Genomic DNA, 27,617 nt, shown 5'->3' with positions numbered 1-27,617 from the left:
CTTATGATGTCAAAGCATTTTAATGTGAATCAAGATACCAATTCCCGTTGCACGTATAACAATAGGCACGTTTTGAAGTGCTTTCAAGTCACGGAGATAGAAAGAATTTCAAGTCCTTTGATCTTTTTGTAAAACAAAATCATAAAGAATACATTTACTTCAATAGGTTATTGATTGAATGATTTGCGTACACACATTTTTAAATGCTATTCAACCATGGGCTTAATGTGCAAAAAATTATGAGGATTCAAAGTATTATAAGAAAAAATTTTGCAATAGAGCGGTTTAAAATGATATTCAATTTATAATTAGGTTACACCACGTAATTTCCAGAAGAAAAAGCATATTGGTGCCACATTCCAGGCAGTCAAATATTTTTCGTATCAGTGTGATAAATTTGCCTGTATGTGAAGGGCTTTGCAAAATTTATAAGCTAGCATTGCAAAATCATCTTTTCTTCATAATTTTGAACTATAACCCGTGGATTGTCATTAGCTCTTGTGAATATTTTTATCGTTTTCCGAACTTCACGTAAACGAAATTCAAGCTCCGCAGAAAAATACCTCGAGCTATTTTGAATGTTTTGGTTGGCCAAGCTCATGTCAGACTCTGCGTGAGAGGCTGCTGTCGGGTGAAAACAAGCCTATACCATTGACCCTGCAATCTGCGTAGATAAAATTATCGAATTCCGGAGAATTATCTTATCCTTCCACCGGGATTTTATTGAAAAGGTCACAAAAGAAGAAAAGTAGGCGTGTCTTAAAATTCCCTGTCACAATCACTCCCCTCCTCTTCAACACAGTAATTCAACATCACCATCGAATGTGTTTATCCGTAGTGAAAGGTCGTATCTCAAATGATGATACGGAGTAAATCAAGTCCTGGCAAACGTCAGATTACTAAGGAGAACGAAAAATGGTGGACATTATCATGACAAAAATAAATACGGAGATATTAACCCAATATTACGTCACTTTGGAGGTTAACCATAGTCCAGCAAAGTGCTAACACAACAATGGAGAGGTATATGTATTTGTGGAGAGGTCCTGAGAAGATATTATATACTTTCGGTGATCAGCCCAGTGGTCTGATATGCAGATTGGTAACTGTGAAGGATCATGTATTCGTTTCTACTACCACAAATAATCTCTACCATGGAGTTGTTGCCACACATCTAGAATCTGAAACCTGTCCACTACTGACGTTTAAAAGAGTTCAGTTCTACGCTGTGGACATCGCTACTAACTCTGACTATTTGTTTATTGTCAATGATGCTGGACAGGTCCTTAGAATAGATCCAAGTGATATGACGCATGTTGAAACCATCACCCTGAGAGAAGAGCCTAAATCTTGTAGTCATGGCTACAAAGCTGATAATGAATCTGTCAAAGTAAAATCGCTTGCAGCCAGCGATAATGCAATGTTATTCATTGCCGAAAATGGACAACTCTGGGCCAATGGAGACCAGCCACAGATTGACATTAAGACGTCTGAGCCTAAAAAGGTAACGTTTTTTGATGGTCGGATCGTATCCAGCGTAGCATGTGGAGCAAACTTCAATGTCGCGCTTGTCAGAAAAATTATAAGGACAATGAAAGATGACACTGATAGTGAAAATGACCTGGAGGAAGAAGTCTTTGTCAGTTCTTGTCCCCACTGTGTCAGTGACGTAATGTTAAGTCCAGTTAGTCAGCCGTCAACAGACACTTGTCCATTGGGACTTCACGTGAGACAATCAAGTGAAGATCGCTCTACAAATTCCACCAGCGCCCCTTCAACAGCTAGCAAAGATCATGACAATGCTTTGCTACTTGATGACGAAAAGCGATTTGATGACCTTTCAAAAACTCTGACAAATGGTGACAATTTCTCTGATGGTTTGCCCATCGAACTACAAAGAGAAGAGAAGAAGAATGTGATTTTTATAAACACAGAAGCTGCCAGGCAGTTCTTAACCAGGCAATTATCGTGGGTTTCTTCGTACGGAAATGCTGGTGAGGAACTGTTAGCCGAATGCGCTGACAGGCCAACTAGAATAATAAAACAAAATGTGTCAAATATGGCAAGTCTTGTTTATGAAGGAGTAAAAACCGTTGGTGACAAAGTCGTCACGTTATCCAGACACATGAGCGGCAGTTCAGACAACAATGAGGCGCAAGATAGTGGTCAGGATGGTTTGGAAGATGGTGTCACGGGAGATACCAAGCCAACAGCTACTAGTTTGGCAAACAGTCTTCGCTGTGAAGAGTTTCCATGGTCATCAAGTGCTGGTACTTCGGACCGTGAACTATCCGAACAGGGATTGAATGAAAGAATAAATACACTGGTCCGTGCTGGCAATAGCTTGCTTTCTACCGAACTTTGGACTTGGGGCGACATTCAATATGGACAACTTGGAACTGGGGACACCACTAAGAGGCCAAGACCAATTTTGGTTGAAAAGTTTCATAATTTAGGGATTAAAAAAATTGTATGTGGCAGTTACCATGTGCTTGCTCTGACGCTTGATGGAAGAGCCTATGCTTGGGGGAGGAATAATTCATTCCAAGTCACACCCCAGTCACCGACAGATCAGAGCTCTCCTAGATTGTTTAGTTGTGGTCCAAGTTCATCCCAACCCGAGAGAGTTAGAGATATGGCTGCCGGAGAAAATCATACTTTAATTATGACATCCACAGGATTACAATTGATGGGAAAATATAGGTTTGTCAAAGTATATTATTATGATTCATGTTTCTTACCAGTTCCAATTTTTCATTATATTTCACTAGTTGTTTCAGATCTCTCGATTACAACATCTCTGAATGTAATGTTATTTACCTGATACTATGAACGTTCACTTGAATCCTTTGCTCCCCTAACTATCAAATTACATCGCTAATCTGACATTGACTTTTAATTAAATATTTACAGCCTTGAAAGGACAGGAGAAATTATACAAATAAAAATCCCAGATGCTGTGGGGTACAGTGCAAAGCAAATCTTAAGTTCAGGATCATATAGTTGTTGCACTATGATAAATCAGCCGGCTTGTGATATCTCATCAGACCTTACGAATGAGCAGATATTTCTGGAAGAAATGCTAATGGTTTATCAAAATTTAATAAAACCATTTCAAAAGAAAGGGGGTGCAACTCAGGAATCCAATGTGTATGAAACATTGTGTCAGTGCTACACGGAGTTGATTAGTTTTACATCTTTGAATGTTCTCAGTTTGTGGGACTATTATGACCATAATGGGGAAGCGTATGAGGTTGTAGTAGTTGCAAGCATCGAGGAGTACATAACAGTTTACAAACATTATCTAAATGCAATATGTGACGTTGTATCTTTGGGTGGTTTTACACACATAGCCAGAATAATTGACGTACCACAAACTTTGATTAGTTTATTCATGGACAAAGTTAAAGGAAGTAAATCGAAAAAAGCTAACAATGAAGCAATAATAGCATTAGCTTTACAACATCCTTTAAACAGACTGAACAGGTATATTGCAAATAGGTATTTAAGCTATTACACAATAGTTAGATTGTTCTTTATTTCGTAAACTGTTACTATTAATAACATTTCATTCTATTATTATTTGTCTCAAAATTTTAAAGAAAGCAATATCAGCTTTATATATCATGAACAGGTATAAAGCAATGGTACACAGCCTAATAAGGATCAACGGGCCTAAACTAGGAATAGAAAGGCTCCAAGAAGCACTCGGTAAATGGGAGCAAATCTGTGATGAGCAAGAAAGGCGGCTAAAAGAAGCTGAGACTACCAAACAGTTTTGGGAGAGCTCGGGTAAATTGGTTGAACTGTTGAGATCCCCAGATAGAAGATTAATCAGAGAATCCAGAACTCATCCAATATCTGTATTAAACTGCGGAAGATTTTCTACCCACTGGTTCGTACTGTTGACCGATATATTGATCCATGTTAATGGAACATCACACACTGTTCATCCGTTGCCTACACTATGGGTGGAACCTCTACAGGATACAGATGCAGTCCAGGTAGAGAATGAAGTAGAAAATCGGTATTCTTCATCCAAATGATTTACAGTAGAGCCTTGATTACCTTTTAGTTTGCGCTTATTCGAACTAGTTTCAGAGTGGTATACACCTGTGTTATCCAAGCTATGTTAACTAGTAGTCTAAATTATCCAAGGATATCTTGACGTGCAAGTGCATTAATGTTCTTCGTAACTGGAAAACGTCTTTTATTAATTAGGTTGCATTATCCAAGTACTTCGATTATCCAAATTAAGATGAGTCCACAATGGCTCTGGTAATAGAAATTTTATAACAATTATAAAATTAATTTCAAGGTCAATATATAAAAGGATTTCAAAATTCTTCAAACTTGATACAGATTCAATTATAACACAATTATCATAATTCCAAATTGGATCACAGATCCTTTGTAGGTGTTCTCATGATGACAGACGATTTTGTTGCAACTTTTTCATGGCACTATATTCTCATATTTTTCTTCATTATATTGAAATGTTCTGAAGGTCTCATCGAAGTTGCATAGCTATTGCATGTTTCTGGTATGGATTGACATGATACACTTTTTTTTTGTTCTGTTGGGAGAAGCATGTTGCATGGAGAAAGTTGACGAGAAAAGGATTGATATCGGTGGGTATGCAAATTTCTGTGAATAATCAGACAGTAGTTAGTAATTTCTTCAATACTTCATTTCCCTTCAAACTGAAATTGCAAGTGATCAGATACATGTGCACATTTTACTCAAATCCTATAAACTCGTTATATTGCTAACTGCTTTCCCGTCTTAAAATTTAAAAAAATATAAGTAATTGTATGATTTTCACTATTATTAATAACAATAATTTTGATGGTATTTCAGAATGCACTATCTGTAACAACACCGGAAGATAGTCTAGTATTGTATACGCCAACACCTGCCGAACGTACAGAATGGCTACAAGCTTTACAAACTGCAATAAAACGCAGCCTTCTACGAGTGGTGGGACATGTTCCACCCTTAGTCCGATCAAGCTCATTTTCATTTACAAAGCACAGTCTTTACAAAGATGCCAAGTATACCGGTCCGTTTCCAAGTATTCTGAATTTAAACAATATAAGTTTTCAATAATTGAAAAAAAATGCGTTCATAGCTGAATAAATTGTGGGAACTTTAAATATTAAGTATGGCAATATAAAATACCTTATGATTATTTTTCGAACTGGTAATTCACCCAGGTCGTTGGTTGAATGGCAAACCCCATGGAACTGGAAAGTTAGAGTGGAGTGATGGACGGATGTATGTAGGACACTTTCATCGAGGAATTATGCATGGTACTGGGAAAATGGAAATACCTACACAAGGAATATATGAAGGACAATGGAAAGACGGCCAACAAAATGGTTATGGTACAATGAAGTATGTTTGTTTGACTAACATGTAGAGAGAAAATGATGCAAATGATTTCCACATTCAAACAATGTTCAAGCTTCCAATTAAACTTGCAGTTTACAAAATATTGTTCATCTATTTTACAGATATATTAATGGAGATATTTATGAGGGACACTTCAAGGATAGCTTACCGCATGGACACGGTATAAAAAAAGAAGGCCATTTCATGGCATCTGTTGCATCTATATACATCGGTGAATGGGTCGCTGGTTTAAAACAAGGATACGGGGTTATGGATGATATCACAACTGGTAAGAGTGATTGCCTAAAAATGTTTGGACAATTTACATTGTAAGTCTTTTTAGTTTACACACAGATTGCATATTTAGTTTAATAATACACCTATCTTATTCCAGGTGAGAAGTACCTAGGGTTATGGAATAACAATATGAAGCATGGATGTGGCTTAATCGTGACATTGGATGGGATTTATTATGAAGGAGTATTTATGCAAGATATTTTGACAGTTAGTAATGATAATATTAAATTCATTCTTCTTTAAATAAAATTCAAAACAATAATCATTGTATTGTGTAACATTTTCAGGGTCACGGTGTGATGATATTTGAAGATGGCACTCATTACGAAGGAGAATTTAGATCTGCTGGTGTTTTCAGTGGCAAAGGCACACTGACTTTTAGTAGCGGCGATAAAATAGAAGGCAACATGAATGGTGCCTGGAACGAAGGTGTAAAAATCACAGCTACGTTGCACATGAATGTCGCCAATTGCAGCTCCCATGTAAATGCTAAACCAACGTATGTAGCAGTTCCCTTACTTGTTACTGCTTGCTAAAAACTGTTTTCATACATTTTCCTTGCCGCTGCTTGTGTACGATTATATTCGAACTTGTAACCGGAATTTCAGATCTTTTGGCAAACTGTGTGTACCACCAGATCAAAAGTGGAAAGCAATATTTAGGCAATGTTACCAACAACTTGGGGTTTCTGAACCAGGCTCTAAGAATAACTCTACAGCCAATAAAATTGGAGAAACTCAAAGAGTTTGGCAGAATGTTGCAGTTGTTATAACAAATTCACATCAAGATACTATACAGCGAAGAAAGGATATAGCGAGAGATTTGAACAGTAGTAGCAGTACTTGCAGGCAGAAAGACCGCAGTAATATCAATCAGTTGGAAAAAATACCGCAATTTGGATGGGATAGTCTGAATCTGAAAACGTACGATGAAGTGCATGATTATTTAATAAAAGCATTTGAAAGTTTACATCATCCTCTTGGTACACTGTTGACTGAAGTAGCAGCAGCATACACAGCTACTTACGGAGGCGTTAGAGTACATCCTTTATTGCTAAGTCATGCAGTTGCTGAGTTACACAGCATCACCTCAAGGATCTACCATGTGGTTACTTTATTATTTCCAGCTCTACCACCCGGAGGTCAAGAGCTTATACTAGAAACAGAAGACAGCGAGGAAAGGTGAGAATAAGTGAATGAATAATTTAGCAATATTTAAAAGCACAAAACAAATGGACGGGTATGTTCATCTTTAGAGCATGTTGTATTATTCATGTAACGTGAAGTACTTCACGAGTTAATTATCTACATTGAATATTTTATTCCATAGCAAAGTTGTAAGTGCTGCTGCAATTCTTCACCCTATACTTTTACCTCGTGTACATTCGGCGCTTTTTGTATTATATGCATTGCATAACAAAAAAGAAGATGATGCTTATTGGAAAAGATTAATGAAGTGGAACAAACAACCAGATATCACCTTAATGGCGTTTCTCGGCATAGACCCGTAAGTCGATAAAGTCATAATGATAACTTTTACGTTTCTCCGATGAAGTCGTTTTAATGATAACAGTGATCTATGATATTGAAGTATTTCATATAAATCGGTGACAATAGGAAATTTTGGAAGAGTGCTACTACTAATCATATTGGTGAACATCCACTGCCTAATGATGCAGAGCAATTATTTGGTGATGCCGTTGAAACCTTGCAACAACTGAAAACAACTTTTTCTCCACTTGAGAAGTTACTTGTCATTAGAAACACATTCGAACAGATGACTCAAGTAAGAAAATCTGTTATTTTCAAAGATCTAAATATTTAGTAATATTGTGATTATTATTATTTTTATTGTTAGTAATAACTAACGAACAATTATGTACTTTCAGGTTGTTCAAAGACAGCTAGGTTCCACGTACCTATGGACAATGGATGAATTATTTCCAGTTTTTCATTTTGTTGTTGTACGAGCTCGTGTTTTACAACTTGGCAGTGAAATCAACTTCATCGAAGACTTTATGGAGCCTTACTTACAAAACGGCGAACTCGGGATTATGTTCACTACACTGAAGGTGAGAGTTCAACTATTTATTTATTTGTATACCGGTTTAAAGTTAGAATAGCGGATTTAAATTTTATAATCTCTACATACACGTGATTTCTGTATATCACATATGCATATACTTTTGCAGGCTTGCTACTACCAAATTCTTCAAGAAAAAATGAGTATGAGTAATTGAATGCTAGAAAGCGCGTAATAAAAATATTATAAATAAAATTAATCATGAGCCTATTGCACAAAAAACGGTGCCAAGGCTCAGCTCTGAAGGCAGAATAATATACCTATACATATATATATATATATATATATGTACACACGTACAGACACATAAGCATAAACACATGTATATATATTTTATTTATTTGCATTCGATGTGATACCAAGTCGTGATATTCTCCAATAAAGCTTTGATTAATGTTTAGGGTCCATTATAACTTGTAAATAGATATGTAATGAAATGCAAGGAAAGAATTGACATATCATAAAAAAGGTTTCAGATTTCTTCGATTTTAGAATAGAAGAAAAAGATAAAAAGAACACTTTAGTGCGATGCGTCTTCCCGATCTTACTTACTCATTAATGCACGTTGATGATTATTGCTCATTATATCGCATTACAAACTAAAATCAATGCTGCAGTATCGAGAAAAATCATTGAAAAATTAGGATGAAGAGAATTATTTATGTACAGAAAGTATTGACAATTGAAATCAATTCATCCTTAAATTTTAAGATCTTAGTTAATTGATTCGCATAACAATAAATTATATTTAAATAATAGTAATAATGTTAATAATCAAACCTTCAATCATACTAAAATTTCGTTTTCGTGTAAAATAGAATATCTTGAAACACTCATCATAAGTTGACACATTATGTATGGAGCATTTCACGAGGTTTCATTCAAGATTGGAAGATAATGTTTCAGATCCACTCAAAGATTTTGCATGTGGAAACACTTGTCACAAAACAAACCTCTAATTGTTTTTTAATTTTTCCAACCAATCCTATTGGAGATATGACAGAATTCATTACTTCGAAAGTGCCTATTCTTTGAATTTCAAATATGCATGGCGCTTCCAAAACAACATACATATTTCATCATATCCCAAACGGGATTGGTTGAAATAACTTTGGAACAGATCTGACACATGATTTCCAATCTTAGTCAAGACCTCGTGGGACGTCCAATATAATTATTGATGACTGCGTATAATTCCTGTAGCTCAAAATCCACTTGCCTACTTAAACTCTTTTAGTAACATTAAAAAATGGATCAACTCATAATTATAAAAACAATCCCTTTCTTTCGATTATTTTTAGTAGCAAATTACCAAGTGGACGCATGTGCAAAATTGCATCAGCGATAATGTTTATTGATATATTCTGTTCAGTATTAAGTAGCATTTACTTAACTTTACATATACCTGTACTAATACGCGCACTTCTTCCTATGCACCTATAAATATAATCAGCAGGATCAAATAAGCAAAAATTTTGTATCCGTAAAGTGGTAGTGTGAAATTTTTTGTTAGCTCATGGCTATAAATCGTGACAGTAACTATGATATCTGCTCCAAATTGCAATTCGATACATCTATAACAACTCAGAATCTGCTATATAGATTTTTATCTTAATGCCAGATGGAATAGTGGAGAAAATAAGTCTCTGAAATAATACAGAAACTTGTTGAATTTTTCTTTAGACACGTTTTCGATTCTCAGGGCGTGCGTAACCGCTAATGTACACACACTGTTCCAGCTGTTTACGGATTTTTATAAAAATATAAGTAGTAGTAAATTATTTAAAATTCAATGTTCTCATAAATATATAATTGCTATGAAGCAAATTTTTGTTGAAATTTTCAACTCTACATAGCTGATGTATCTACAGTAATAGAAAGCGATGAATTAATGATTTAAGGGCAATGAATAATACCTCGATAGTTTCAATAAATCATCATAGAGTGGATGAATTCTGAACTTTAGCATCAATTTCCAATGAATTTTGAATTAACTGGTATCTTGAATTTTGATAGTCTGTATTATTGACAAGAAGAGAAATAAATACTTGGGGTACGCAGTTTCACTATAGATAATATTCGTACAGCGAGTTGAAATACGTTTCTAGGAGTCTAATAAAAATTTAAAAAATGAGCATAACTGATAATATATAACTTTCTATTGTGCATGAGGTTATTAAACTTGAATTAAATATATACTGGCGTCATAGTAATATGTACTTATCGCCTAGATGTCAAGTTAATAACTTACCTTTTTTTTTGAATGACCTCATCATTCTTTACCAAACTAATGGATGCATTATACATGTCACGTGCAAGAAAGCAATTGATATATATACTTAACATAATATTATTATTATTGTTATGGAATATTGTAGTGTTTAGTAATTGAAGTGAGTCCAGAAAATTGTATGATCAAATAATTTCTAATATATCCCTACTAAAAATTCCCAACCCACAAGCACAATGATATTGTATAAAAAATAGAATTTTTATTAATTTATTTTATTTATGTAATATGTAGACCAATTTCAACGTAACAGTTTAAATAACACCGGTTACTCATTTTTACGAAATTTTTGGATTCTCTGCTCACACAATCCAACTTCAGTTGCGATTTCTGTAATTAGATATCAAATTTGATGCCTGTGAACTCTTCAGGATAGTAAATTTGTAACATCCTCAGCCTGGTGAATCTGTAAAATTATTACATAGTATGAAGAAAGTGGAGCCTGACGAAAGTGTCTAATTATAACATTGAAATATAACTAATTGCTCTTCAGTCATTGGAGTACACGCTAAAATGGTATTTACCATTATTTTGATGTTATTGCAAGGCAATGCAATTTTTAAAATAACCAGACGTTAATACAGCTCTGAGTATATGATAAGTACATGAACGATTGTTTGATAAGTAAATAATCTATATGAAATATCAATAACAATTTATTAAAAACTATGCAATAACAATTCTGTGATACACCATTGCTCTGGATGCTCTTTAATGAAGAGAATTATGAACTGGATCGAGCCAATACTACTTCTCTGCATGTTCTTTATATTTAAACCAGATCCTTGCTTACATTCTTATCAATGTGTCCAAGTATCAGAAATCAATTAAAAATTGTATAGAGTGTACCGAACTAAGCATATCGGGATTCATACAGTATAATAATAATCTTTCAATTCCCAAAGACAAGCAATTTTACTTGCAGATTGCATAAGCATGTACCTGAAATATGAGAAATCAGAGTCTATGGATAAGTATATAGTTTGTCATCATTAGTTGCAAGAAAAACTTGGTTTATAGTAATTTCCATATGCGTTGAAATATGACAATCAACACCGTCTTAATCTGTGTGTTAATTACCGCATAATACTTGTTACTGTTGTACAGTAACCTGAAATTTTTTTTTTTTCACGGTATGCGGCATTCTATCTACAGAAAGTCTTAAATTTTTACAAGAACATTTTTGGTGACAGTACATACAATAACATGTGTTCGCATGATTTATATGGTAGTTGCGTACCATTCAAGCATGTTACCAGTGAGTGTGAAAATTCCGTATGTATACCTACACCATTCAAGCATACTAATAGTGACTGAATTATACGCAAATAGCGCATCGAGAGTACCATACCATAATTATGCTGTGAAAAAATAACATTCCTTGAAAAAAATCATAAGTACTACGTATCTTGATACAGAGACTAGTATTTATGATTTTGTGTTATTATTGTTAGTAAAAATCTCTGTTGTTGTTGGATATTTTGTGCGTAATCATTTCTATCCCCTTAATCACATTATTGAATATCTATATACTCCAAGATAAAGTTTTGGTTTCCACATTTGTATATCAATGTGGTAATGAATGAATTAAACATTGAAGATTCTTTCTTGATACAGAAGATTTTGTGAAATCCGTAACATGTATTATACGGTTTATTTTCTCTGCAATACTGAGAATCAAAAATAGGTTGACTGCAGAAAATGAAGATTTGAAAATTCTAGATCCTTTTGCAGAAGCGGAATGTCTAATTAGATTTCACTAGATTATAAATCTATAATTGATTACTTGGACAATTATTAGCATATTAATATACAGTTGTTCGATCCCCTAACTAAATTTTGCCTTATAGTTAAGTATCTTGGGCCTGGTTATTGCATCTCTCAGGAAAAAGTTACCTTCCAGGTAAACTTTCAGAATATTTAAAACACTTAGCTAGAATGTAAATTTCACCTGGAAGATGTAATAACCAGCCTTTATTTGGAGCCCTGATTGGCAGTGAGGTATGTTACCAGGGAGAAAAAAATTCTATTATGAGAGAAAAAAAACTGATCTCAAACTACAATCAAGTGTATACATATTTATGCTTCTTATTTATATCATCATTGAATTTTAAAAGCCCGAGTTTTTATGCTATATTTTCTTGTATATCGAAATTTTAAATGAATCAGTTTACTTGAAGGGCAAATTTGACATAGAAAAGCTTTTTAGTAGCATTGGACACCTCTTGTATAAAATACTTGAATGAAAATATATAACTTCAAGATTATCAAATATATATATTTTTATTAAACACAGAATCACAGAGCAAACCGGACATATTGGAGGGGTGGGAAAGATTACATATTTTTTTCTATTGCTACTCGTACCACGAGCTTTTCTTCTGTTGCAACACTAATGTATATAAAAAATTGATCATCGTAGTGAAGATTCATTTCTGCTTTCCGGTTCATTTTACTTTTATTAAAAAGTATTCTAGAAACAGTAAACTCTTGCGATCCGAGTAGCGCACTAAGTCTTTAATGATAAATTCTTAGAAAGAATTATTTAGGATTATTTACAAATCAAGGCAATTTGTTACTTTGTCTATATATGTATATGTCCAACTCTCTTGTTTCGTTAAAAAACATTTTATGACAAAATTTTGTACAATATATCATCTCAAATCCTTATAGTCCATGGCTTTATAACTTTTTTTTTTATTTCATGGTTTCATTTTCTATAAATCTTATGTCGCATATAAAAAGGGATGACTCGCTTGCATCGTCATTCAGCTATCGGGTATTACACCTACACATTGTATCTTGTTGAATTTACTCAATACATGTAACATGTATTAAATCCTTGTAAATATATTTAAAAGCAATCATTCTAAAATTATCAACAACTATTGCACTTATTAGATTTTATATTTCCACTCCATTTTTTTCTTTCTATCTCCCTTTCGTTCTTGCCCCGTATTTCTTTTCATTTCGATATATAAACAAGCCACACAATCAGATTGAGCAAAAAGCTTAATCCTACCACTGTTCACGTAAAACGAGAATAAATTACCGTGGAAGCACCAGCTTTCCCCATCTACTTTAACATTTATACTACCAAAGAAAGATTTTTAGACTTGCCGCTGCGCATACTACAACAGATATCAAAAACCATTGAAAAGCATTCTTAAATCAACGACTGATGGGTGACGTTTAGATATAATTAATATCACATATCTATACCTCACTCATGCCATAAATTGTTGGCATAAAAAGACAAAACTTTCTGAAGTACTGCATATGCACTTAAAGTATGCAATGTGACGGAAACGTTATTTTAAGAAGCAGTGTTTTAAAAAAACACCTAATACGTTAAACGCTTATAAGCAAATAATTTACTCAGTTGACGGTAATGAAATGTCCTTATGAAAAGCAATCTTTCCAGTTACTATTAACAGTGAAGGCCCAAATGCAAACTACAGAGATAGGTAATAACATAGTATTGGAATTTACTAAACCATTCAAACCTATGTGTGAAAAACAAGTCGAAAAGTAAAAGTTGTATCAATAATGGCTGCTCTGTTAATTGCCTGATACCTTTACTTTTTCTTTTTTGATTTACGTCATATTCACGAAACGTCGACTTTTTTTATGGATAAATAAAAAGTTTCTCATTTCATGGTATTTTTACATAAACGGTTTACGTCACAGATTTATGATAGAACAATGTGATCTACGTTCTACAGTTCACAGACTAACCATTTGTCACATAAAAAATATTACGGTTTCAGCGTTTTGTCTGACATCATCCCCTGCTGAATGAAGAATGCATTGACCGGAGTCTTGTCCATTTACAGATTATACTCTATTTCGCATTTTAAGATTTGCCCATATTGGTTTTGAGAACAGCAAAATTATAAGTATTTTCTTTTACAGGCATTTGGGCGTTTGAACAACAATAATAATGATAGAAATAATAATACTAATGTTACGGTATCATTCTTCTAGAATTTCGGCATCAGAAAATGTATACGCAACAATTATCAGTAACCAAAAGTGTAGATACCTTTTTACTTCTCAATATTAAGTTTCAACTCGGGGAGAAAAAAAAAAGATTAAAATTCAATTAAAATTCATAAGTCAATGTCTTCGATAGTGTAAATATTAGGGAGCACAAGACAAACAACGCGTAATCTTAGCCAAGAGTATGAAAATAATACGAGAAAAAAGTAACAAAACAGAAAATCCAATACTGTGACAGAACCATCAATTCATAAGATGGATCGAATGGGGCGTAAGTCGGAAAAATAGTTTCACTTGAAATGAAAAGAATATAGAAGGCCTTTTTACAAAACTCACAACATTATAACATCTTCAAAACCTTCTCAGATTGGGTATTACGTAACAGTAGCTTGGAAAAAAACTTTCATTATTTACAAGTTAAGAAAGGATAAAACCATCTAGCATGATTCGACTTCTGCCCTTATTCCATGTTTGGTACAAACAGGTAAGTTAAGAAAGTTACATATTATACATTACTGTCCATGGAAACCCACACTACATGAGACATGTCAATTATTATTTATAAACATGATTACTATTATGTTTATAAATAAATTCCGTTAGTATTCCGTGAACCTGGACCCCAACATGTACCGCAGGGGCCAACCTATCGGAGTTAGCACCAGGCACGCAGTCACCTCAAAAGGCCTGCTGGGGTCCGCTTCACCAAATGTCATGAAATAAAAGCTACTCAGGAATATAAGGGAATTGAATTTTTCGTTCAGGTATTTTTATCACAATATGTTGATTATGAAAAGCCCTGAATTATTTTAAATTCTTGGGACCATGTGAAATATCATTTTTCGATTATTCTCAATCCTCTTTAAACTGAGCTCAGCGATTATTCAAGTCGTTGGCATTTCAATTTTTTTTTTATCATTATGATACTATAATACAGTATTTACAGCATTAAATGGAAAACTTTGCGTTTAAAATAGAAAACTCATCAGTTACTGTAGTAAATTTTTCTAAAACTGTTTCCTCTTTTCGGTCTTATGTTTTTCATACTCTTGAGCAACGCCGACAATAATCCACTAAACAAATATACGCCTATAATTAATTACTTGATATATAGAATTAAAATTAGAATAATATATAGTTAATCCAAATAATAATACAATATAATATAATGTAATCTGTACACAGCACTATGCTGAGAATAAAGACTTCTAACGTAATAATATAGTAATCATTAATTAGTAAGTTAATAAGTTTTTCTTTTGCCTTGTTGGTATAAGGTGTACGTATACGATGGTTAATAAATCGTATTTCAGAAATCTGTGGGTTGTAAAGATTGTTGCCAATAATATTATACCTGATATTAAGAATCAAGTTTATCGGGTTGAATGATGATTTGAAAATTTATAGGCAATTAGTTCTGATTGCGAATAAAATCGTATATGTAGTATGAATGATATATTGATTATTAATTTTACCTGAAAGGATGTCCTTCCAACTAAATAATTATTTTTTGTCACTTATTTTTACGTAATCTTTACATCTTTCAGATTTCAATTTATTGGTATAATTATTATTTATCATATATCGATACAGTATAAAGTAATAATATCTGATTAGTATACCCTGAAGGGAGAGAATGATATGCGCGGGAAAACGAAAATTGAATATCTATAACTTTGACGTAGATTAAACAAATGTAGAAATTTCTCGCCATAGCGCTGTTATTACTATATCTTTTACTTCGTCCAATGTTTTTGCTGTTCTGCATAGCCAAGTCACAACTTCGATACATGATCAAATACTTGCACAGTTCTAGCCACCTGTCAGCGGCTTAGATACTCTTGTTGTTCACCTTATGTATCAGTTCTTAAGTTTTCTTAAATCTCCCACAACCGGCAGTTCTAAGCAAGTTTTTATCGACAGTTTTTATCGAATATTGGTTATTGAAGTGAAACTAAAAACTCCACGCACCCAACTTGGAAAATCTTGCCAAAAAATGTCCGGACTTTCATCTATCTGTGTGACCTTTGGCAGATCAAACGAAATACAGTAGAACCTGATAAATGATAACTGCTCAGGAAGAACCATTGAAAAACGTGCCTCTCACACATGTGTCACACATTTCTCTCTTGTGTGCCCATGACACTAGCTGACGGAACAGTTAACACCAGTTTGTTGACCACTACCACTACCAAAGTTGCCAATAATGAGGCTCTACTGGATGAAGGAGAATGCTTGTACATTTAACAATCGCACCAATTGTGATTTACAAAATGAATTTCACTATCAGGCGCAAATGGGTCATGTATACGAGGACAAAGGAATTTCACTTTGACTATAATGATTAAGAGTGAAAACCAAAGACTACATTAAAAGAATAGTTAATGGATAAATAATAAATGTTCATAAATTGATGATTGCAACTAAAGATTGCATATTATTCATATATATATATATATATAGTATATAGTATATAGTATATAATATATTGGTTTTTGATGTAACAAAACATCAGTTGTATAGAAATAAAATCAACGATCCGAACGGAAATTCTATTAGTATTTCTAGATTCATGAAATTTAAAAATTATAATCGATTTGATAATTTACATACTAAATGATCACACAGATGAGACATCGAAAAATGTAAATTTGAGTCCACTGATACTCAGCAGCCTAATGTGGAAACTATTGCCACCCATCAATGCTGTACATTCTTTTCCACAGTACTTTATATAGTCAGACGGATTTCAAATTGTCCTGTTGAACAGAGTTTTCGTTTACTGCGTTAAATGCTTATTATTAAAATTAAATATCATACATATAAGTGTCATGTAATTAGTTGTGTGAAGTTGAAAATAAAATAGAAATTTAGACCACAATAAGCATAGCTCTGAATGAAGTAAGTCAAATTGATACTTTTTTTAGTCTTTTAAATTAGATTTTGTGAACAAATTATAATGAAAAAATAGTTTCATTTTCACATTTTCAGAATAAGTTCAGTCAGTCATACTTCTCTCACGCGTACACCATGGCATGAATCTAATTTAGTAGTAACACTTTCGTAGACTGAATTTCATACACGTGTAGACGCAGTCGGTGTTATTTATGAATGTAAGAATATAGTTACTATTTAATAGAGCTCTCAATTGTTGTCATGTAAATCGCATCTGCCCACTATTGTTGATTCACAATCAAATAAGTAAATGTCTGCAATTTATCCACCTACAATCTGTTAAAAGGCAACATAGATCTTCATATTATGTAGACTTTCTCACATTTTTCCTTGATGCTTGCAATTTTTTCGCATCTGTCATTGTAATACTCTATTTCTGTAGGGGAAATTTTTTTGGATACACATGTTTTTAGTGAATAGCACTGGCGCGATGAATGAAAATTACATAGAGAGATAGTTACCCAAATTTCATATTTTAGTAATAAATAGAAGTTAGGGAAAGTAAGCTATATCTTACCACTTTATAGAAAATACATTGCTTGCGCTATCATTGAGTATAGAGTGGTACTATATAGCCTGCTTTTCCCTATAGAAAAAATGTATTGCTTGTAGTCATAGGAGATTTATGAATAGATACCAAAATCAAAATGATCAAGGGTGAAAATTGGCATATTTTGAACAGGGAGGCCAATATATTACTAGATCGATCGCGTTAAAGAGAATAATGGGCTAAAGTCGTGCCCTACAGTTTGAATTAGGAAATTACATGTGCTAGGAAAAAAAAGAGAAAATAATTATGTAGATAGTTAGAAATTATGTTTACGGTTTAAATTCAAGGTGTGAAATCTAGAATTTTGTGAGAATTCTACGACTTCAAAAAACTCAATAATCCATTCTTTCTTTATCCTTATTTTCATTTTTTTCGTGTCTCGCACTTCATCACCAACATAAACTAGGCACCGAATTCAAATATTTATCATCATTCAAATGAAAGTATGGAGATATTTTTGTCAAAAATAGTTTCAAAATGTATGGAAATCTTATAGGTTTATCAAAATTAAATGACTTCATGAATGGAAAGACAGACATGTCCACAATTGCTTGTTTGCAGTGGTTGTTTAATATACAATAGTTCGCACTTTTTTAAAGACAGAATAGGTGAGATTGGACGAGAAAGATTTATTTCGAAAGGATCAGGCGACCGATCAAGTTTTGATTTGCATTTTCATACTGCTAGTTATATGAAGGAGTCATAATCAACACTCTATAGATGAAATTCATGTCTAATATGCCCTCACAAGTAAATTTAATAAATAACTTGCAGTGAGCAGTTCAGTACTTAGCATGTGTGATATTCAATATCCAATTTAGTTACATCTCATGATCAAGACATACTGTTCTCAATATATAACTGATTTAAATAATACCGATCGCAATTGATTGAACCAAGGTATTAACAGCAGTGAAATTTGATATTAAACTGTACGATTATTATAGATTATTTCACTGTATAGATGTATGTAATTGTCATGTATGGCAGAATGGAAGAACTGCGATCAAATTCTGCAAATCCAAAGAATCAAATATGTGGGCAGGTATCAGTTTAGTGTTAGAAACATAAAACATCATTGAAAGAATTTGCACATGAGAAATCAGTAATTAGTGTTTTTATTCTAATTGTAAGATGCGAAATTGATTGTGTGAAAAAAATATTTATAATTTCAAGTATCTGCATCTCGACGTTATTTCTAACTTTTCTGAAGTAGTATTCTATTAGCAAATCTTTATACGTTCGTAGAATGTGTTCAAACTGATTCATTCTCCTCGCAAGAGATAGGAAAGCAATCTAATAATCTTGTTTCACCATCCCCTTTTTGACTACGACTGTTTTAGCAAGCTACTAAAATTTTATTGGAATTGTATTGAGCATTTCTTTAATCCAAAAAAGTGAAAACAGAAAAAAGTTGAGATAAATTCGGCACAATTTTTCAGACAACGGTAGAAAATCTTGTGGTAAAGCACAGTATTATCTTATAGGGTGATACTTGGTCGCATGTTATTAGCTTTTACCTATAAATTTTCACATACTTAATTTAATTTGAAAAACCGATATCAAATACAAACTGCATTGATTTTAAACCATATGCATTTCACGTCATTTTACAACGTCCAAAAATATCTCACGATGTATTTATTTTCTACCGGTATTTTAAAATGTCACATCCCGTATAATAAACAGCACAGGTAGATCTCCTAATAGAAACGTACCGATTTTCGATAAGCGTTAGAGATGGATTGTGGCAACAAGTATCAAATTCGTTGAAGCATAACTCCATCTTTCTTCTAAACTTCGACTGCTATTCTGTCAGCTAAAGCAGTTGATTTCAATCCTCTCAGACATCGATTAAAACTTTGAAACTCTTCTTTTTGTGTTAGACCCATCCAATGGATTGAAATGCAGACAACCAGTGTCGAATTAAAGAATAATACGTTGGTTATTGGTTGTAGATGGTCGTAATCAAGACAGAGGTATTATAGTTGACAATCAGGGGCAATGAGAAAAAGGAGCAAACTCCTTAATGCTCAAAGTAATATTTATACTTTGCGATCATTATCTGTCGATAAAAAGAGCTAGAGACGCTGGTTAAGCACATTGAACCATTACACCGAGTTCTAAGCTCGCTTCGTTTATGTTCAATTGCATTACGCAGGACTGGTAAACAAATCTGAGTGTATACTAGTCTGCCTGTAACCTAGCTGGGCACAGTTGGCTGTCCGTAACACAACAAGTGAGCGATGTAGAGGGCGCGGATAAGAGCCCTCCTTACGGAGTGCTGGGGGATGCTGTTACTGGTTGCTAAGCCAGATGACTGATTTTGCTAGGAGTTGACAACAGGAGGACTTGAAACTGGGCTTGGACTATTTTGTCGCGTCGATGGAGCCTGGTTGTAGGGATGATTACTGTTGCAAAGTACCGTGTAGATGTTATCCACCTTGGTGAGCTTCTCAAAAAAAGGTATTAGATCCAGCAGTTCCGAGTCTGTCATATCGTCGAACCACGACGCCACTGGTACCTGAATAAAATACAAATTCGCATTGGAAAATCATAGTTGCAATGTAAAACTATGTCAGTAAAATTTAATTAGCAAGCAACGATCACCTCTTGAACTCGTTAAAAAATAAGTGTCTTTTGGTATGTATCAATTATAATGACGAAATTTTGGTCCCCATGTTTGCAAGATGTGGACTCTTATTCTTTACGGTTTTCACATTTTCTTAATCGAAAATTTCATTTCACCGGGGTTGAAAGAAGAATTTCTAAGTCATTGCACTGGAGAAATAGATCTACTCCCTCTTGCTAACACCCAAGTTTAATCCATGCTCAATTATACTATTTAGTGCTCACTGTCCGTAGTATATTTGAATATGAAATATCTTACTAGTTACAAAGTCGGAAAAGCAAAAAATGGTTTCTTTTTAAAAATAAAGAATAAAATATAAACATTTGATGACAAATTTTCCTAGTTTACAGAAATAACACCAAACACAATCTACAGTAAATAAAATGATCAAGCACTAATAAAAATAGAAATAACACCTAGTTGACTTTGAATGCACGTTAAATAACGGTCTGTATTCAAAAATTCATGTCAAATTGTTTTTGCATTGTACAAGTTACATATAATTAAGCATTCTTTCGAAATCTGGAATCGTCAGACTGTTGAAAAATTCCGTAAAATTTTCTTATGAAGTGAAAATATCCTGGGATTTCGAGGTTTCTCAGGTTCCCCGAAGTTTCTGGGCCACAAGACATTGTGTTCTTGTGTACGTCAGATGACAGAAGATAAGTTTGGGCCAAGAGTGCTTTTACTTCTTCTAGAGATTGGTTGAAATAAGTATTGCCTATGCTGACAGACAGGCAATCTGAATAATATACCAGGATACGTGTTTCCAACCAGGAAATTACAAATTAGCTATTAACGATGATTTTGGTCAATGTAGGACAAGATCAATCAAGAAAATTTCATGTCACACATTTGAATGCACATGTAATTAAAATTTTACACACAGTAAAATTTAACAGCGAGAAATATGCATATGCAGTTGCAGAAAATATTTTTTTCCCAATTTTAGATCATCACACATAATTGAGAATGTAGTAAAAGAGAAAGAAATGAACAGTTTTATTGTTTCTTCTCTATACCAGTTAGTTCACAATATATAGTACAGAATTGAGATTTCGTTTGAAATTATGCAAAATTAATACGTGTATTCTTACCGCATTGTCTGGGTGAAAAATGTAGCTAGCAGGGCTATTGTCAACAATTATAATCTGCTGAAGATCTCGACCCAACTTGTTGAGGTCCTTAACATAATTTCCTCTGTGGAAGACACATGACTGTCTGAACAATCTTGCCCTGAATACGCCCCATCGGTCCAATAGATCTGCTACCGGGTCAGCGTACTGCAACGTTTGGTTAAAAATTAACAGTGATAAATTCGTACCTAAATTATAAACCATTGAATAAGACATTAGTTATAAATTTCGCAGCTGCTAGTCAGAAAAAAATAAATTAACGAACAAGTGACACGTAACAATCAATGGAATTCATATTCCATTGAATAGTACTATTTTTTTCCACAGCTCGGTTTTGTTCAGAATAACTCTCTATGAAAGTATTGATATCAGTGCATGTATGCAGAGACAATTTTTGTTTAAAACTAGTTAAACAGTAAGATGTTTGCATAAATTATATTAATTGTTTTAAAACCATGAAGTTTCATCTTGGCGTCATTCTGTTAATTTCAATCTGTTGTCCCTCATTTCAATAGATACTGATCATTCTATCACGAGTCCTACCAGTCCTATTAATGCTCTAAGTGTACCAATAAGAAGAAAAGAGGGTAAAATTAAAGCAAAACCTAACTTCAAGTGCTAAATATTTCTTTCAACTTCGTGGTACTCTACTACTGTAATACAATGAACAATTAAAGAGCATAGATGGTTTCTCTCAAAGAAGCTGTTGCATTTCATAATTTTCAAGACGCTGGCCTTGCTTATGAAGAAATATACAGTATAAAGAATGAATCTGAAGCTTCAAAATTTAAAGCGCAAGTAAACATTTTAGCTATTGCTCCCTAAAATTAAATAAAATATAAGGCAGAGTTAAATACTATTGACTGGTTGAAAAAATCTGGTAGACTTTCTCTGATTAACATAGAAACAATACATGTCGCAACAGTCAAACAACACTACTTAAAATTCACAGTAAAAATCAGGACATTTAAAATTCATATCAGATTAGAATGTTGATGAAATCATAAATATGCATTAGTTTCTATTTGGAAGAAGATTATCCCTATCATTACATATAGTATTATAAATAATAGATTAACTTCTGTGAAACACGATTACCAGCAATAATAATTTAGAAATTGTACATTAATCTTTAATCAATAATCCGACTGGTCAACTAAAATATAAAGTTTAATCCAGTGATTCACAGCTCACGGTACCCAAGAATTTATCATTGAACAATTGAATCACTAGAATAAATAAAGTGTATAATTATTGCCCCAAATTAAACAAACAAATATTTGCTACTAGTAAGTAGATTGTGGTTGTCAAGTGCTGATAAACTTGAATTTATCTTTGCTGATCGTATAAACCATCTTAACACGTCAATACAAAGGGTCTGGGTATGGAAAAATGACAATCAATCATTCTAATATCTTCAGATAAAAAATGGCAAATTCTTGACAGTAGAAATGGTTTAATTTCAAAATTTTAAGTGTACTTTACTCAAGGTTTCAGTATCAAAACCATGTAGATCTTAATGAATTTGTTTAAACTAATTCAATGCACTTAGTGCAAGTATTTTAATTGCTACTCATAGTTTCAGCACCTGAGTGTTCCTTCTAGATTCATTAAATATTTTTATCTTATACCAGGGTGTCTACGAATCCTTCATTTCAAAAATCCCTGAGTATTCAAGGAGTTTCCGGACTGTTGTTTTTTTTCAATTTCCAGGGTTTTTATGACATTTGTAATGAGGTTTTCACATCGGAATTTATACATATGTATAATCTATATTAATTTTAATTTAATTTTAATGTACTGTTACACTGTGAAATTATAAGTGTTTCTCGGACACATTACAGTAGCACCATCACGTTAGAAATTACATTACGTGACAAGCCTGAATTCGAATTTAAGTAAGGATTATATTAAGAATATAAAATTTTTTTTCAAACTCGTCAGATATAACAAAAATTCGGAGAAAAATCCGAAAATTCCCTGAGATTCAAGGAGTTTCTATTGTGGAAAAAAATTCCACAGTAATTCAAGGAGTTTAAGGGTTTTTCAGACTAGTAGACACCCAGCACACTTGAAGACAATAATGTATGTCTGAATAAAGTGAAATTCAAAATATTTTTGCACTAAATTTCTCAACCTTGCATCTATGGAAATGCGTTAAATCAACTCGAATAAGTCCTTAATTTGTATTGTGAAATTAGAATAAATAAAATGACGTTTGTGAGGTAAAACTCACCTTGGCAAGGCTGGCAGTGAATAAAACACACTCGTAGAGCTCGCCCATTCTTTGTAAAAATTCATCGACATAAGGCCTCTTTAGTACATAGACCTGATGCACTGTACCATCTATTTCGACCGGTACGACAAAATCAGCATTATTAATCGGCTTGAATGAACTATGAACTAACGTTTCGTCCAAATCAATCACCATGCACTTTTTATGCATGTCCTGGTGGCGAACTGGGGGTAATAAAAACCGAGGGGAGCCGCTACCAAGGGATGGCGAAACTCTTCCATCACCCTGCAAAGAACTGGCTTTCGAACTTTTCGAACTACTGCCACGTCCTCGTCCCAAGCAACAGAGCAACGACCGTAGAAAGCCTCGCCCCCTTGGTTTCTTTCCATTTCTTGTCCCGCTGGCAACTTCATTTTCTTTTGGTAATTGAACTGTAAGGACAAATGAAATATCAAGTATAAATTATAGAATTCAAAACATTCAACTAGGCATGGAAATGATTACAAAACATAACGCAGACTCCACAGAATTGCCTGCAAAGTGAAATTTAAATCATTTCTAATCTTTACTGCTAATAGCCATGGCCAATCAATTGATGTCATGTTAGCTAGGCAGCTTTCCAATTGCCTATTTCTCAATTAAATCAAATAAGCATGAATAAATATTTGCAGATAGTTAAAAGAAAAATAAAAAAAACATTAAAAAATTACTTGAACAGCTAGTTAACAACTTTTAATCTGAAATGGGCAAATGAGAATCAAAGGTTGACTGTATTAATCAGTTAAAATTATGAAATTCTACTCAAATGAAATGATTCTGACCTAGTATTAACATGTTCATATCTATGTAGCGATTATGTATAGATATATATTCGTGCATGATAACTAAATCTTGATGAATTAATTAACAAATAATCTATAAATCTCAAAAATATGAATATCCTCATTTATGTGGTATAATTGATAGAATTAACTAAGCTAGTATTAAGGTTGCACCTACATACTGTAATCTGCCCGACAATTAGAGCTAACATGTATTTATTAAGGTGGAACCCATTACATAACAATTGATAAATACTAATCTGTCACTTTGGATGACAGAAAAGAAAAAGAGCACGCTCAATGTCATTATATGTTCGGGCAACGAATAATAACAATAACAATTGAATGTCTTTTCATACTAACGCGATAAGGTGAATATAAATGTGGTATTCTTGTTTTTGTTGGGTATATGTACAAAGTAACATGATTCCTAAGTCATACTGTTGAATGCATTACCGTATAACCCAATTTGAGCTCAAGTTTGTTGTTTTTCAAGTGAAAACAAGAATATTTTGATCAATTACAAAGTGATAAGATTGTATTGGTAGGTTACCTATGCCAAGATTGGACAAAACAAGATCTGCCTCAGGCAGTTCTTGTTTACACTCAACCAGCAAGTATTTAGGCCAGAGGAATTACGATTTTGTATTAGATAAATATTTTCCTAAACCAGATATAAAATACTGACAGATCGATGAAACAAGGTATAATATTTTGGGGATTATTTTTTACTTTCATGAGAATCAGCAAAAATGAATAAGTTATGAAATACGTTGATATATTGACAAATCTGAATTGTGATTTTTCTTCAGCAAATAAAAACATTATTTACATGTACAGGATGGCTGGTATGTAAATTGCAAGCAGCATTTTCAAAAATAATGAAAACTTTACATCAATGACGAAGTTTTGTAACAATGGACAAATTTAAATTGAATAAAGTATTTGACAATGAAAAACGGAATCTTGCACAAGGAGATATTTGTAACTAAAGGGCGTTTTAATAAATATGTATAATAAAATTGAGACAAGGAGTATCTATATGAAATGTTGCTAATGGTGAATTGTAAATAACTGTATTTTTACTTTGCAACAAACAAACGTTGAATTAGATTAGCCGTGAGTTTGTCAGAATTGTTCAAGAATTTGAAAAGGTAGGTGTGTATACATGCAATACCTGCCTCACAAGTAAAGTTCAATCCGATGCGAAATGTGATTTTAATTTTTTAAACTATTTTCAAGATCAAACGCATAGTGATTCGTGTGTAAGATTGAACAGGCCTCTTTATATTAAGCATCTGGAGTTGTAAATTCGATGTGTCGAATGAAAATTGCGATTAAAAACAATACCTACTACACACCTAGGCGAGTTTCGTTTCTTACCTTTCTCGTTGTTAAACTGGCCTAGTTCGTCATCCCGCGAAACTTGGGTTATAATGGACGATGCGTCCATTTAAACATTTGTTGTTAATCTTCGACTCAATCGTGAACTCCGTGATTTTGTAACTATCAATCGAAAAAACAACTAAAAACACGCACGATTTTCAGCAGCGACGTGCGTAATTTCAAAATGGCGGACACACAGGTTACGATGTTTTCAATCGCTACAGTACCTACCGCTACACTATCTAGAGAGTTGCATACATAGAAGCGAAACTTTTCTCAATCTATCAGTGAAGAATTACTACGTGTGCCAAAAAACTGCACCGATTAGCCCAAAGATTAACGCCGCTGGGTGCCTCATGTACTTTCACTCAAATTTATCTTCGTTGAAACGCTGCACTTCCACCAATCTTCAAATACTTTTTTTTTCTTGTCTTATTTTTCAACTTCCAACGACCATCACCGCACCTTTTCAACTCACTACTTACTTAGCATACGATCAGTTTTATTTCTGCTTTCGTAGAATTGTTAAAAGATTCCGAGCTCCCTTTATTAGGTTTATTTATAGTACACAAACCCACACTAAACTGTAGAATGAATCCCCGCACCACTGCCACCACGGTATAACTTTGGGTATTACTGCCAATTACTACGATACGATATGTTGTACGTAACTACTACAACGACAATTTATAATCATCGTCTCAAGTTTTCGGTTTCGGTTCATGAATGGACTAAATACTCCAAAACAAGGATACACCTGGGGCGGGACCGCGGTGGAATTTCAGACCACAGTTGAAAGATTACTAACGTATAACCTCAAGATGGTTGATCTCTACGCGTCTACATGGCGCACTCACGGGACTATTATTTATGTGTGCATTTGCCTTTGCAAACTTGTGTTGTGTCTATGATGCTGACGCGTCCATTGTAGACCACTCTCAGTGGGGTTTTTCTAGGGAGATTTGACTACTGTGAATTAGCTGCAGTTTGAAGCATATACTACTACTGGAGGTCCAACGCATATAACCTGTCTCTCTCGCTCTACACATGATTGGCTGATATGTTTCCGCTCAGCCAATCAAATGCAGAGTGAAAGAGATGGAGAAACCCGAATATTTCTCTCTCTCTCTCTCTCTCTCTCCTGTCTTCACTTCGCCTGCATCTATCGCGTGATCTATGAGATGGGTAACTACCTCCAATAGTATATGCTCTAAGTTCAGGACCGAAGTGTCATTGGTAGCAGGGATATGCCCAAGATCGACTAATCAATGATCGTGCAATGTGATTCGTAGCAAGATGCATTTATACCCCCCGCTCTGCCGGTTCCGTACTTTAGAACACGAGTGCCCCTCTTATTTTGGGAAATGATTCATGACCACAACGCTGCTCGACAAGCAGCCCTCTGTCGGGCAGTGTTTTGTTACCGCTGTTAACGTATTTTCACGGGCAGTTTTTAGGTGTCGCGTTGCTTGCCGCCGCGGTAATTTGCCACTCCTGAGTGCTGCTCCTTGAAAATCTAGCCTCAGGAGGGAGAATGAGCTGTATTAATATTTATTCATATAAGTAAACAAAATAAAAAATTACTTGGCATGTATTATTAATATATCTATAAATTCAATCATTTATATTTTACTCGATATTTTTAAATTTTATTCAAATATACTATGATTTCACCGCCCTGATATCATAATCCCATTCTCAAGCGTTCCCAACACTGGACCGTGGTTATTACGTCGCTGATGCTTATGTAGCACCTTATTTGCGGCGAAGTTTAGTATAACTTAAATCTTAATCTTGAGTAAAGATCTTAAGCGTATGCTCACGGATCTTAATGCT

The 27,617-nt window shown here is 33.8% G+C and overlaps 2 protein-coding genes across 6 annotated transcripts; one reads left to right on the top strand and one right to left on the bottom strand.

Annotated features, from left to right (window-relative positions):
* The first annotated feature begins 705 nt into the window (after positions 1–705).
* LOC124298509 (alsin) lies at positions 706–13,057 on the top strand. 5 transcript variants are annotated; one of them, XM_046750615.1, is made up of 14 exons: positions 706–2,703; positions 2,914–3,486; positions 3,635–4,004; positions 4,590–4,631; positions 4,861–5,062; positions 5,217–5,397; positions 5,517–5,683; positions 5,789–5,898; positions 5,979–6,190; positions 6,300–6,872; positions 7,021–7,197; positions 7,308–7,476; positions 7,580–7,761; positions 11,196–13,057. In XM_046750615.1, the coding sequence occupies exons 1-14, from the start codon at positions 1,016–1,018 to the stop codon at positions 11,251–11,253; spliced, it is 4,704 nt and encodes a 1,567-aa protein (XP_046606571.1). In that variant the 5' UTR covers positions 706–1,015; the 3' UTR covers positions 11,254–13,057. The 5 variants fall into 5 exon arrangements, with proteins under 5 accessions (XP_046606571.1, XP_046606573.1, XP_046606572.1 ...); XM_046750616.1 differs by having other exon boundaries at positions 709–2,703; positions 7,580–7,762; positions 7,883–13,057; XM_046750617.1 differs by lacking the exon at positions 4,590–4,631 and having other exon boundaries at positions 708–2,703.
* On the bottom strand, positions 12,328–26,752 carry LOC124298514 (carboxy-terminal domain RNA polymerase II polypeptide A small phosphatase 1). Its single transcript, XM_046750629.1, has 4 exons — positions 25,779–26,752; positions 23,575–24,005; positions 21,300–21,485; positions 12,328–20,094 (listed from the first exon to the last, which is right to left on the bottom strand). The coding sequence occupies exons 1-4, from the start codon at positions 25,846–25,848 to the stop codon at positions 19,900–19,902; spliced, it is 882 nt and encodes a 293-aa protein (XP_046606585.1). The 5' UTR covers positions 25,849–26,752; the 3' UTR covers positions 12,328–19,899.
* Positions 26,753–27,617: the final 865 nt, after the last annotated feature.

Source organism: Neodiprion virginianus, chromosome 2 (genome assembly GCF_021901495.1).
Source record: "Neodiprion virginianus isolate iyNeoVirg1 chromosome 2, iyNeoVirg1.1, whole genome shotgun sequence".
NCBI lineage: Eukaryota > Metazoa > Arthropoda > Insecta > Hymenoptera > Diprionidae > Neodiprion > Neodiprion virginianus.
This window is presented reverse-complemented; position numbering and strand designations above follow the sequence as displayed.